This window comes from Amphibalanus amphitrite, unplaced genomic scaffold (genome assembly GCF_019059575.1).
Source record: "Amphibalanus amphitrite isolate SeventyFive unplaced genomic scaffold, NRLGWU_Aamphi_draft 001674F_arrow, whole genome shotgun sequence".
NCBI classification, from domain to species: domain Eukaryota; kingdom Metazoa; phylum Arthropoda; class Thecostraca; order Balanomorpha; family Balanidae; genus Amphibalanus; species Amphibalanus amphitrite.
Window position 1 is genome coordinate 4,353 of NW_024883167.1, and position 14,828 is coordinate 19,180.

At 49.1% G+C, this 14,828-nt stretch overlaps 1 protein-coding gene across 2 annotated transcripts in view; it reads right to left on the reverse strand.

Annotated features, from left to right (window-relative positions):
- Positions 1-13,117: 13,117 nt before the first annotated feature.
- Positions 13,118-14,828, reverse strand: part of LOC122374561 (ral GTPase-activating protein subunit alpha-1-like) — a 42,324-nt gene continuing 40,613 nt past the window's right edge. For both annotated transcript variants that reach the window (XM_043353372.1, XM_043353373.1), the window contains one exon: positions 13,118-14,817. In XM_043353372.1, the coding sequence (XP_043209307.1) occupies positions 14,588-14,817 (230 nt within the window). In that variant the 3' untranslated portion in view covers positions 13,118-14,587. The remainder of the gene's footprint in view (positions 14,818-14,828) is intronic.

Genomic DNA, 14,828 nt, shown 5'->3' on the forward strand with positions numbered 1-14,828 from the left:
AAAATAGTTATCTGTGTTTAACAGTGACATGACATGTCCATATTGAAGTATGCGCAGCAGCCGACAGCTCAGAATGAAACGATTCGGGTTATCACTCGTCCATAGCTGCAAGTTTTATCAGCCAGATATTCCTCACTTCATAGCAAACTTTTTCAAAGCGCAGAAAAAATGTCCCATGAAAAAGCTGAAATCGCGTTCACAATCGTCACAAGCAGTGATTCTTTTCCGAGTACCACGCCATGAACCAATTAAATCACTAATCACTGATTAATATTACTACCCACAACTGAAGTGACCACCCCCGACGTCAGACGCTCCACAACTGACGTGCTATATGGACCGGAGTGCAGCCCAGAGCCGTGCACAGCGTCCAACAATGCCGGAACAGAGCGTTCGAGTCCTGCTGACGCTGCATTGCATGCCGTTTAAATGAGACTGAACTGTTTGGCCATGGCGCGATTGGAGCCGTCTGTTGGCTGAGCCGCAACCAGTGACAATTTGGAATATTGGAACATGAGCTTAGTGGGGCCCGAGCAAACACTTACAGCACGCAACTATGAAATTGTGTCATGTCTGGTGACGTTTCCGCGTTTATGTTAATCATCTGGAAAGTAAGCCTTCATTATCCTTACTAGGACTCTACTACTGTTTGCTTATCTTGCTTGGTAAATAACAATAGAAATTGCGATATTACAGGCGAGCTATCTTATAAAGACATTAGACATTTGCAGTAAATGGTACAGAGTTACAGAACCATGGTGAAATGTCATGATGATGGTATGAGTGCCATATGGTCTTTGGACGCCTCGGCAATAAAGCCCATATGGCATGGTAAAACGTCAGTCACAAAAAACACTGCTATTCTGCTATTATTTTCCTGCTTATCTGGGGCTTGCATTGACGCTTTTTGAATAGCTATTGTAGAAAATGGAAACGCGACAACGGTCGACAGCCTGCGCACTGCGTGCAGCGCTGGCTCTCAGTGACTGCGTGGTATACTGCGCCGCATTACACCATTGTAATGCGGCACAGTCTACGCCGCAGCGCGCCAAGCGATGCCGCGCGGCGATGGGTTGTGGTCTTAGTAATCACAAATACGTTTAACTTTAAATAAATCCGCTTTTTATGACAGTAACACAAAATGCATGAATATGCGAGATAATCGACTTCGGTATACACTGTATCGTTCACTGACTGAGAATAAGGAAAGGCAAAAAAGAAGGTTTTGTTAAGACGATATGACTTATATATTATGTTGGCTGTTTGCATCAATGCTGCTAACAAATAACTGATCTTTCCTCTCCTCATTTAGATAAGGTATTGTTCAGCGAATTTCGTCAGCCATCGGGTGATATTGAGCCCTGAACTGAACAGTGGTCGTATTTCGAACAGCGACTGCATCAATGCATCCTGCAATGCACACGCACGTACAGACATAAAAATATATACCTTCGCGAATAAAGGCATGCATGTGAAGCACAGACATACCATAGACCTCTGTAGTCTGTATACAGAGGTCTATGGACAAACAAATGCACATCTCACTCAGCATTTGTGTGGGGAAGTCATGGAGTTAGCTGAAGTACACAGTGCCCAGTGCTTTTCGCTTTGGCTCATCATTCTCACATTGACGATATCTGACCCGTTCACCCGCATTGAACCGCGCCTCGCAGGATCAAACAAATTGTTGGGGTGAGCTCGAGGGCTCCGGCTGGTTGAGCTAACTCGGCTGTCTCTAATGCACTCCCCGTAGCACATATTTTCCTACACGCTCATTAAGTTTGTTCTTAACCCGCGCCCAGATGGGGTCTGCCGAGCAACGCGGTCTGATGGGGGGGGGGGCATTTTGGCCCCCCCCCCTCAGATCTCGAGAACCACGCAACATAGCGACAAGCGGTAAACGGTGTTGGATAGCCCCAACGGGGAACTACCTTGTGACCCAATTTCATTGACCTCGGTCAAACCGATGACGTCACAGGTCAGGTCAAAGGTCGAATTTTCACCGTTTACAGGCATTTCAAGAAATGCGTTGTAAAATCGTGTAAAATGCATTTCATTGAAAATCATCGATGGGGAAATGTTCTTCAAACACATATTTTGCTATCTGAAGTCACTGATACCAGGTCAGGTCACAGAGGTCAGGTCACTGGGGGTTCACAATATGAAAGTGTCGTGTGATACATGTTTTATGGTCTATTTTACATGACAAATGCGATTATGTGGGTCAGACAGACTTAAGGGCCAGCTTAGGTCACGTTTTGGTCAAGGTCAGGTCAAGGTCAGGTCAAGGTCAGGTCAAATTAGGTCAAATTTCAAAGTTGATATTTTTGCATAAAATGGGTATCGATTCGATGCAGCTCGTCACGGGGAGTTCAATGGTGGTCTCTGTTTTGCGCTACGAGGTCTAGAATTGCTAAAAATTGAGTTCAAAAATTTGACGTCATCAATTTTTAACAGTTTTTTCGCTATAACTTGGCCAAAAAAAGAGGTATCGATCTAAAATTTGGTATGTATATCGAAGAGCGCAGGGACTATCACATATATTCCGGTTTTTTTCGATATTCGAAAAAATTTTGGAAATTTTTTGAGTTTTTCTAAAAAAATCAATTTTTTTGATTTTTGGGGGTCAAAATCCAAAAAATTCGAAAATCCGAGATAGCAGTTTTGTAGCGCTGTCTTTTCTCTACACAACCACATAAAGAACTTTAAAATTGCTTGTTAACTGTAGAATTGGTGAGCGTTTCAAGATGTCATGTTTTTTGCTCATTTTTACTCGAACATGACCTCAGTTTGACCTCAATAACTCCTGACCTGAAGTGACCTGTGACTTGAAATTTTGTGTGAAGGTGTCAAATTGATGTCCGGTAAGGTACCCAAAATTTGGCGGCGCTGCGCGCCGCCGTTTTCTCGCTATTTAAGAAAAACCACAGGGGGGGGGGGGGGCCAAAATGGCCCCCCCCCATCAGGGCGCGGGTTAAGTGAGTTGAACGGAACCAAACTATAAGACATCACCAGTGCTCTGGCACGTCCTGTCATTGACAACGAAAGCAACACATTCCAATGCATATTTGATTTCGTCTAAACAAAGAGTCCTGGAGCTAACGTCATTCTCCAGCAATGCAGAGAAAAACAGGCATAAGAACGGCTACAGGGCCAGAACAAAAACACCTCTAAAAACTAACCCGTCTGGCATTTACTGGACATTAACCCGCGAGTTGCTGGGGGGGCGTTAAACGCCCCCACTTTTTTCGCCGGACCATAGCATAAAAACGGCGCGCCGCAGGCGCGCCAAAATTTGGGTACCTGTAGGGAATTGATTGAAGTTTATTGTGACAAAGTTTCAAAAAAATCGGTCCGAAAATTTTTGAGATATCGAGGTTTTAGTGACGTCATGATTTCGGAGTTTTCGACCAAAAACGGCATATGTTCAAAAAATCATATAAAATCACAGAATAGACATACAGACATGCCGTAAACGCCATTAGACTGCCAATACCATGGACAATCAAATGGCTATCTTCGATTTTTGATTATCGTTATGCATTTGCCAAAATCTTGAACTGAATCTTGGCAATTTCTCGCGACTACTTCACGACCATGATACCTACATTTCTTAAATTGAACTTTTTGAGCCAAACACGTACACATATGATAAAATGAATGTCATCATCGTGTTCTACGCCCCAAATTACCCATAAAACATGTGTCGCAGGCTGCGAATTTCAGTTTTGATTTTCGGGGATATGTGCCTACCCGGTTGACCTGACCTTGACCCTGACCTATGTTTGACTGACCCCTACATGGAGCTGACACTCTTGTAGGCCTTATATGATGGATTGTGCACCGTTTTGACAACGTTTATGACGAGAGGCGCCCATTGCGAAGCCCTGAAGTCCATGCTACTGAAAGCCCGATTTCAGGTGTTTGACCTGACCTTGACCCGACCTGTGACCTCAAAATTCAACTTTAAAGTACTCATCTGAAGCGTCACGTCGCGCTCTTTCGTTTGCCGCCTCGTGCGTTTCGCTGCGCCTATTGGTTCTCGAGTTATCGGCTGGGGGCGTTTAACGCCCCCCCCCCCCCAGCAAACGGTGGGTGGCGAAATACCCCAGCAACTGCCGGGTTAACATCCCAGTGGCACGAAATCCGATGGGGACACATTCCATTCCATACAGTGGCAACGGCTGCGACCTTGGCTCTTATCAGAAAACTCGGGAAGCGAATGCTCGCATATGGATTTTCACACCAGGCGGCATTATTACAAACAACATACATAAGCCCAACCTGGATACGTTTCAATCCTTCATTAGCTTGCAAACGTCCCGCTATCTCCGATTTTCTTTTGATTTTGTTTTAGGGCTGCAATCAGCGTGCTCGACCAGTATCCCCGCGTGCCACGCACCCCAAATGTGTCTCATCTGCCGCTCAAACGCGAGTTGTGATTACGGAGCGAGCGAAGCGAGCGGAGTCTCATACTGAATTAACCCGCGCCCTGGTGGGGTCTGTTTATAACGCGACCTGGTGGGGGGGGGGGCTATTTTTTGCCCCCCCCTCGTATCTCCGAAACTACTTGACGGATCCTCAAAATTCAAACGGCGTTCGATAGCCCTGTCAAATTTGTCGAAGGAAACCAAATTTCAGTGACCTCGGGGTCACCGATGACGTCACAGGTCAGGTCAAAGATGACATGTTTCACCGTTCACGGGTCATCTAGGGAATGCGCTATAACACCGAAGAAAACGCATTTTGTCGAGAATCAGCGATAGGGCGTCAGTTGCCTAGTACATATGTTGCTATAAGAGGTCACTGACAATACCAGGTCAGGTCACAGGTCAGGTCACCAAGGGTCAGAGCCCAGAGGTCAGGTCACATGAACCTAACATTAGGTACTAAGGTTGTGCGATGCATGTTTTATGGCCAATTTTTCATTTCCAACTCAATGGTGTTGGTTATAAGACTATCAGGTACGGCTTAGGTCACTTTCTGGTGAAGGTCAGGTCAAGGTCAGGTCAAGAAAGGTCAAATTTTAAAGTTGATAGTTTTGCATAAAATGGGTATTGATTCGATGCAGCTCGTCACGGGGAGTCTAATGGTGGTCTTTGTTTTGCGCTACGGGGTCTAGAATTGCTAAAAATTGAGTTTGAAAATTTGACGTCATCAATTTTGAACAGTTTTTTCGCTATAACTTCGCCAAAAAAATGAGGTATCAATCTCAAATTTGGTATGTGGATAGAAGGCGGTAAGGACTATCATATATATTCCGGTTTTTGCAAAACTCCAAAAACTTTTTGGATTTTTCGGTTATTATATTCAAAAAAATTTTGTTTTGATTTGTGGGGGTCAAAATCCAAAAATTTCAAAAATCCGAGATAGCAGTTTTGTAGCCCTGTCAATTTTACATCTTTTATGTCTTTATCGTTTTTCTGTATTTGCAAAGCTATAGGCCTGACAGCTCTTCCCGCGAAACCCTTTTTTTGGTCGAAAACGGCAGAACATGACGTCACTCTGACGTCATTTCCAGCCAACCTATCATAGCCTTTGGAAGAATTTTTGGTCACGATGTGTAAAATTGATGTCCGAGAGGGTACTGAAAGTTTGGTGGCGATCAGCGCAGCGGTTCTGGAGATATATCGAAAAGTCTGGAGGGGGGGCAAAAAATAGCCCCCCCCCCCACCAGGGCGCGGGTTAAGGGAAAATCCTGAGTATGAGCGGCCGGCCGGCCGGCCGGCCGGCCGTGGGGACGCTCTTCAAAAGCTAATATCTTAGGAACGGGACATCCGATTGACAAGCGGTCTTCTTTACTGAATGTCACTTGGACGTAAAAGTTCTGTGGTGTGATGGCCACCATGCGTTCTTGCCAACCACCGCACGTGGCGCGTGGTAAAGTTGGACATTTTTTAAGAACCCCCAAAATTGCAACCTCAATAACGGCACAACGGTTGGGCCGATTGAATTGAAACTCGGTACACAGTTAGGTCTCCATCAGATAATTCATCTGCATGTGTTTAGGTTGGGGTGCTACAGCACGTGCGCACGTGCAGGGGGCGCTCCCAGATCTCGAGAACGGCTGGGCCGATTGCGCTCAAATTTGGTACACGGTTGGGGACCAGTTAGTAGGGTGCCGTGCAAAAGTCAGTTTGGACCCCGCTTGCACGTGCGCACGTGCAGTGTGCCGCTTCCAGATCTCGAGAACGGCTAGGCCGATTGCGCTGAAATTTGGCACATCGCTAAAGACCGGTTAGTAGGGTGCAGTGCACAAGCTAGTTGGAGGTACCCCCTCGCAATTTCGCACGTGCAAGGCCCATCCTCTCGCTCGCTCCGTTGGTCGCCCAAAAGGCGTTTTACTGGTGCTAATAGCCGAGTTTGGTACATGGCACCCCACCTCGGTATATTGGCACCCCAACCGGTGCACGGCGCATCGCCTCCCCAGCCCCACGTGCCATCTCCCAGCCCAGTGTATCACCATTCTGGTCCGGTGCATCGTCCACCGCCACAGCTCGGCGTGACCCCCGCCCCCTGCAACTCGGTGCATCATCTCCAAGTCCAATGTATCATCTTACCATTATGTCCCGATGTATCACCTCCACATCCCAGTGTATCACCTCCATATCCCAGTGTAAGTACCTATCACGTTTCAGCCCAGTTTATCAGCACCACCGGTCTGTGTATCACCTCCTACCGGTCTGTGTATCGGTATCTGGTGCGGTGTATCACAAATACCGCCCCACTGACCCAGCCGGTGCATCCTCTCCACAGCTCGGTATATTGACATCCATGCAGTGTAGGGGAGAGTGGGGTAATTTGGCCGGTGCTGTAAATTGGCCGCCCCAACCTGTACGATGTCTAATAAAAGTGAGTGAAATAACTCTAGTCTCTTTTCATTTGTCATGGGTAGAAATAACTGGAGGACAAATGTCAAAACTTTACCCCTCGTAGTTTTATTCAAAATTAATAAAACGTTAATTTCATTAGAAAATGGTAACTTTTACTTCTGTTTATAAAGTGGTATAACATGTAGTATTTGGGCTAAAAACGAATTCAGACATTATAGCGCCATTCTTGGGGGTGTTCAGCGGTTCCAAGAGCAATTTTATCTAATTCTGTAAAGCCGCGATGACTTTATAGACAAAAAATTTCAGAATGGCAATATGGGGTAATTTGGCCGGGACTAGCGGGGCAACTTGGCCGGTGCGCTCATGGTCACTATGCTGGGACGGCCGAGTTTTCATGGTCAATTGTACCATAAATGACATGATTCATGACCAACTTTGACTACTTTGATGCTTTACTTCCGATTGGTCAACTGTAAGAGCATGTGACGTCATCAAAGGTTACCAAACGTTTTTTGCTAATAAATCCTTACATAAAAATGGTACAGCCGCACAAATGGTCTCATTCTGTTCAGCTCGCCAAGGTGCATCGAATGATATGCATGATGACCTTGAAATCACGTGACCTTGAGGTCAAGCGACCTGATGCAACGTGACCTGAGGTCAACCTTTGACCTTGACTTCTCAAGGTCAACACATATATCTTTCGATGCGGACTGACGAGAGAATTACGATGGTACTCGAAGTTTTGGCCTAGCTTGATTACTTCAAAAGTTATTCGTAAAAAACTGTGATCGCATCTAGAGCCGCTAATTTGGCTATTTTGACCCCTGTGACCCCTGAGCCAACCTCCAAAATGCGGCAAATGCGTCATAGGACACACGTCATTGCTGAATCTGAAGCTGACTCGCAATATAACAGACAATCCCGACCGCAAACTAACACCGGCCAAATTGCCCCACACCCCCGGCCAAATAACCCTGCTAGTGGGGCAATTTGGCCGCCTTGCAGACCTTTATAATACGTCACAATTTCAATATAAGTAATTACTCTATCATTTCAAGTTCTCTGTCCAGTAAAGTAAAATGAATGCGACACCTGCCAGCGTTGAGAAAATGCAGAAATGTGTCGTCAATTTTAAGTTATATCGTTTTCTAAAAAAAGCGGCCAAATTACCCCACTCTCCCCTATCACAGCTAACGACTACTTAGCTACCATCCCACTGACCCAGCTGGTGTATCGGCACCCGGCGCTGATTCAGCTCCGGTCACTGTGCGTGGTCGATATGCTGAACGTATGTACAGACGAGACAGCTGCTACCGGCCGCGGCTACTGCGAGCTGCGAGAAATGAGCACGCCGAGTCGGAAATTAGACCGGGCGAGATGTCGGTCATCCCGCGGTGTTATCACGGAAATTACAAAAAAATGTGTTTTCAGCGCAGTCTTATTGAATGTCACTATAATGCAATAACGTGACATTGGAGGCCGATATCAGCTTTGAACGGCCCGATTCACCATTATCAGAAGCCCGGTACGATACTGAGCAGTCTGTGCGCAGTGAGGGACGCTATCATGGATCAGGAGGAACGTGAAGCCGAAAATAAACTTCATCTTTCAAGATATGCATGGACTTATGAATCATAAGGTCATGCGAGGAGACACTTGGGCAACAAAACTTGGGACAGCAGCAAAAAAGTCATGTGCAATCATTGCCGGATAAGAACACATGATCTACAAATCACTTCTTTCGTTACACTAGCAAATTCTTAATTCAATCCGCGCCCCACTGGGGTCTGCGTATAACACGCCCTACTGGGGGGGGGGGGGGGCTATTCATAGCCTCCCCTTCTAACTCCGAAACTACTGGGCCGATCGTCAAAATTCAAACGGCGTCTGATAGCCCCGGAAAAACTGTCGAGCGAAACCTAATTTCATTGACCTCGAGGTCACCGATGACGTCACAGGTCAGGTCAAAGTAAAAATTATTAGCATTTTGGCTTGTTCACGTTTTGGGCTCTGGCCGCCGTCTTACAAGTCAGATCAGGCTCATTTTTGGTTTACACACTCGTGAATAGATGCTCTAGATACTCTGAGGGTACCAAACTTGTACTTTGATTTTCAGGTCAAGGTCAGGTCATCACAGGTCACGAAAATATTATCCCTCGCCGGCCGAGGGGGGGGGGGGGCGGGTGCCGCCCCCCCCATAGGGTTTTTTTCGCGATAGCTCCGAACACGCTGGCGATAGAGAGCTGAAACTTGGCATACCTGACCTTTGATCCAAGCCGCATCTTTTGACACAAACCGCATTTTTGGGTCAGGTCAGGTCACTGACCTATGACGTCATAAGTGAACCTCTGCACGGTCTTCAGATGTCGCAACTTCGCAACGCCCTCACTGCCAGAGGAGATGTCACAGGGAAATGAAACTTGCAGGATCTAGTATCCATTATGAGTCTCACAACTTGTATATCTCGGATTTTTCCTAGAGGTCATATGAGGTCAGGTCATTTTCGTGACCTCACCATTATAAGTCAATGGGGAAAAATTCAACTGCTATTCTGGCGCCGGGAACGATCTCCAACTATCTCAAGCACACAGAATCGTGGTTTGATGCACTCCTTGCAAGGTTAGATGCGTCACTTTTGCAATGTTGACCTTCCGTGACGTCATTTATGACGTCATCAAGGTCATATTAGTTTTTCGTCAATAACTCCCGATCAAATTGAGCTAGCGAGTCGGGAAAGCCACCAATGGACTCAGGAAGACCTGCCGAATCGAATGATATGCGACATGACCTCTTTCGACCAACTTCGTGACCTGGGGGTGCTGACCTGACCTTGACCTGAGGTCAACACCCCAAGTTGACCTGACCCGGACAAAAAGTATATCATTCGACGCGCCTGATCAAGGCGAACACGATGCTGCCAAAATCGCGGCTCTGCGGCCGTTTTTTTGCGAAGTTATTCACCAAAAACTGAACCGTACCCTGGGGCACTTGACCTGACCTCAGAGGTCACCGGTTGACCTAGGACCTTAAAATCGGGTACCAATCTCTGCGTCTCGTAACGGCGCACACGCTCGTTTTTTCCGCGACGCGCTAGCTCCACCAGGGGCGAAACGGCGAGGGGGGGGGGTCGTACCCGCCCCCCCCCCCCCTCGGCCGGCGCGTATGTAGAAAACCAATAGGTCCGGCGAGGGTTATATCATGCGTCGGTCACGTTACACATGTTGTATGGTCCATTTAGGTCAGAGATTTCGAATTTGATGTCGTCTGTGTCATTCGAGGTCATTTTGAGTCGAATTTAGCTTATGTTAGGTCACTTTCAGGTAAAAAAAGGTCAAATTTTGAAGTTAAAATTTTTCAACAAAAAAGGTGTCTATTGGATGCAGTTTGAGCTCAGAAACACGATGGTGCTATTTATATTGGCGTACGATGTCAAATACGTGCTGAAAAATTGATTTGTAAAATTGATAATTGTGAATTTTTTGCAATAATGCGTAAAACTTGGCCGTTTTTGAAGATATTTAGCTAAAACTTGCTAGAGTTAGTCATAATAATGCATTCTATCACATATATTCCGTTTTTTCGAAAAGTCAAAAACTTTTTGAAAAAATGTAAAAATAATTTTTTTTGATATAATTGTATTAAATTTTCAAAATTTTCAAAATTTCGAAAATCCGAGATAGCAGTTTGATAGCGCAGTCTATTCTGAGTCCTCTCATGCAAAGAAATTGGATCTAGCTTAAAAATTGAGCTCTTGGGAGCGATTGCCGTGGTTCAATGTTTGGCGTCGAAATCGGCCGAACATGACGTCACTCTGACATCATTTCCGGTCGACCTAAAGTAGGTACGAAGTTCAAATTTTGACACAAGGTGTCAAATTGATGCAGCCTAAGGTACTGAAAGTTTGGTGTCGATACGTTAAGCGGTTTGGAAGTTATTGCAGAAAAACGGGAGGGGGGCTATAAATAGCCCCCCCAGTGGGGCGCGGGTTTTAAAACTGATTGATCACTCATCAAGCATCGTTTTCTCGTCGATCTCGCACCCCGTTAATTGCCCACTGATCATCCTCGTACTGACCTCTCCTAACGACCTGCCCCTCCTGCCCGACTCATCCCTACTGGTGTGAATGGGGGACACCCGACCCGCGAACAATGACGCCTTCATTCGTCACGCGTGGGTGCGCTCCTGTTGTCGGCGCGGACAGTCGGCAACTGGGGCAGGCGACGACCCGCGCGCCGGGCGGTCTGGTCGATGGGGGCCGCTGTACCGCCGCCGCAGGGCACCGGGGACCTGCCGCCGGCCGGCCGGGTGGTAGCGATACGGGGCGACATTCCGCTGGATGGAGGAGGGAGTGAGTCATCGTCAGACCGCAGACCGAGACAAAGTCGGCTTGTGGCTCCTGCATTCGTATGTCCTATAACATTCATAGCTAGGACATGTGTCTTGGAGATACGCCGGTATGTGTCTAAGAAGAATGGAGGGATGCCGGGCCTGTTTGTGGACGATACTGATGGAGACACAATGGCTAGTTACTGCAGATAAAGGGACCGCCGATCTGTGGCTAATATAGAAGGAGACACTTCGGCTGGATACATCTGTCAAACAAGCATGATTAATTCAACAAACGTGTTCGTCATGGTCAGCCGCGTCGAATGGTATAATTTTCGTTTGGGAAAGGTCAGCTTTTCTAGGTTGACCTCAAGTCAAGGTCAGGTCACGGCCTCTCAGCTCACAAAGTTAGTCGAAGGAAGTCATATCACGATATCTTTGATTGGGCACGTTTTTCTGAGTCAGTTACAGGCTCTTCCGACTCACTAGTTAGATATAATCGGAAACCTATGACGAGAAACCCCAATGATCACAGGTATGTACATCATAAATGACGTCACATAAGGTCAACAATGCAAAAGTTAAGCATCAGACCTTGCGAGGAGTACATGAAACTGCACGATTCCACGTGCTCTTCAGGAGCGGGCCCACGTGCAGTGAGATGACAGTTTGCGGGGCTGACGGTTCACGGTTGACCTTTTCACTGTGACTGGCTCAGCCCCGTGGAGGCCGCTCAGCCCGGTGCACCAGGGTGGCCGCCCCGAAAAATGTCTCTCTTTATTCTTATTAACCTTTTGGCTGTGGAAAGATCCCCTTAGATCGGAAAGGTTCAACCCTACAAAGAGGGCTGATTAAACTTTAGGTAGGTTTGGGAAGCCGATGTCAGAGACCAGGGTGACGTCAGGTATGATGACTGTCGTCTGTCGAACTTGTTTTGCGATTTCTGTTGAGATTAAATATATACGAGACAGTGGCTAGGCAAAAGTTCGTATATGCTTAGAGAAGTCCGTTCATTTCGTGTAGGCATATCCAGATAATGCTGGTCTTGCCCGATGAGCCCGATGGCGCGGCGGCCGGCATTACAGTCAGACACTCCTCGCTCCAACCATCCAAGCCTAGCGTGTCAGCGGGGATCACAGCCCTCTCGATGGATTGCGGTGGGTCGAACACATCAATAGGGACTACCACTAATCCGATCCACCCCACCCCACCCTTCCTCCTTCAGCGCCAGTCTCCACAGCCCCAGAACTCACCTTGGTCCTCAGCCTCCGTCAGCCTCGCTCTCACAGTGACAGGAGAACCTCACACGGTGTAACACACCCACACAACCCAAACACCGTCCTTCTCCGACTCTACAGCGGCCATCACTGCACCGTCGCCACCGCCGCCGGGCAGGGCGTCGGTGACGGTACCGACGGCCCCGACGACACTGGCTCGTCGCAGCCGACGATCGGTGGAGGGAGGCGCGCGCACCTGGACGGGCGGGGGCGGGGGCGGGGGGCGGGGGCGGGGGCGGGGGCGGTGACTGACCGCCGACCGGTGTGTGGGTGGCGACGGACACCGGGACGGTCGGTGTTGCTGATGGTGGGAGAGGAAGATTTGTGTCATTGGAAACTGACGCCATGCAGGTCCGAGGAGGACGCGTGATAAAATGGACCATTAACGCCATCCCAACGACATACAAAGACAAACGAAGTCGATCCCGGTAAAGTGTAGGGATTCTATCAAGGGTTCTTGTCTTACTTGCAAAACTGATTGGTCGAGTATTGCGGTGCCAATCGCATCACTGTCTGGCCTCATGAGCCAACCACGCACCGTGTGCACTGTGAAAGCCTGTGAGGCAGTAACGCTAGCACGAATTTCAACACAGGAAAGCGCTGCTTGTTTGTCAGAGACTATCATTAGGTCTTCGTTCTAGGCAGCTCAGTGCCCTTTTCTCGATCACAAAAACATCATCAGGTGCCTTAACGGTTTATTAATATTAGAAGGCTTTGTACGCAGAGGACAATGCATAGACATCGATGACACGGAGCAATAAATATTCGCCCGACCGAGAAAAATAACAGGTAGAAAACTAGTCCAATACAAAGCATGTACATTGTGCGGCGCGGCTCTTTGGTGACGGCGTACAAAAATAGTCGCGCGGACAACTCAGCGAAGCGGGCGCCGCGCGCCGGTGCGCCTCCCAGCTCTCTGTCAATCAGTATGATTCACGCGCGGTGCCGCGCCGAACTCGTGCATCGCGCCTCGCTCGCTCGCGCAGCGGTCGCTCCCGTCTGGGATCGCTTCGGGTCGGGGGAATGGCCAGGGTACAGGTATATCTAGGGAGGACCGCGGTGAGCCGGCGTCATCTTCAACAGTCACAGAATGACCGATGGGACGACGCCTGGCTAGAAGCGACGCGCGGGAACCATAGAAGGGAGAGCGACCGGCGCCCTGCAGAGTCCAGCGTCACTAAAAGCACCGAACCGAACCGAACTGAACCGATCAGCGGAGAGAACCGCGCGCCGCGACTAGTCATGGACGGCCTCTCGGGCGCGCGTGGCGCCCTGTACGCGACGCTAAAGCCTCACCTAAACGCCCACTATTGCAGTAAATAACTATAAATAACGCGATAACATAACCTGCTTACGAATAGCGACTACACGTCAAGTACGACATGTTTTAACAAAACAGTCTCGACGCCACACTAAAAGGCGTAAATAGACGGGAAATCTCAGTAACGCGAATCTCCACTGTCAACAAAGGTAACCGAGTAACAAACTGAAAACGTAACATGTCCGCAGGCGCCGAGGCGGAGGCGTCAGGACGCGCCAGCCGCCAGACGCAGCCATCGCTGGCGGGCACATCTCGGCATTCATCGTCCAACCCCTCCGGGGGCCGTTCTCGCCACACACCGCGTGGAACAGAGTCGTTCTCAGGCACAGATACGACCGCGGCAGGCTGTCCACGATCGGTAAGACCGGAGCAGCCCCCGAGTCTCCCCCCGCGGCCCACGCCGAGTGGCGGGCCCCACCATCACCAATCTCCCCAACAAGCAACTATCACAGGAAACAAACTAATCAGCAATAATTTAAAGGCGACTTACGCTAGACCTTTGGCATAACATCTCCCTACGTAAAAAGTGTTCGCGCACGCGGGGGCGAGCTTGTCGATCAGAGCGGTGCACGAGACACACGCGACGCGACGAACCCGTACTTCCCGACGAAATACACGCCGGAAACTCACCCCTTCCGTCAGCGCAGTCCTTTGCAGCCAGCCCAGCGGCTCGTCCGTACCGTTAGCTCCGCCCGCGGCACAGGGCGGCTGACCGGACACTGTCTGCCTGCCGTACCACCGCTTCCCGGCGCGGAGTGGTAACTGTAGAACCAGCTCACCAGCCCCGGCGGGCGGCGGGTGGGAGACCGGCGGGCGGCGGGCGTCGGCTACTTGCGGCCGAACCGCTGCGCCGGACTGTCCGGCGGCGTGGTGGGCGTCTGGAAAGTCCTGGATACGGGCAGGTGACTGCGGGCCGCAGTCGGCAGACCCTGGATCGTCTCCTGGATCGACGACGACGCCTTGCGCACCGTCGTCTTGAACGAGAGCCGCTTCAGCGTCTTGGGCGACGGGTCGGCCTTGCCCAGTTCGATCTCCGCCATACCAGAGTCCGGGTCGGCTGTGGGCAGA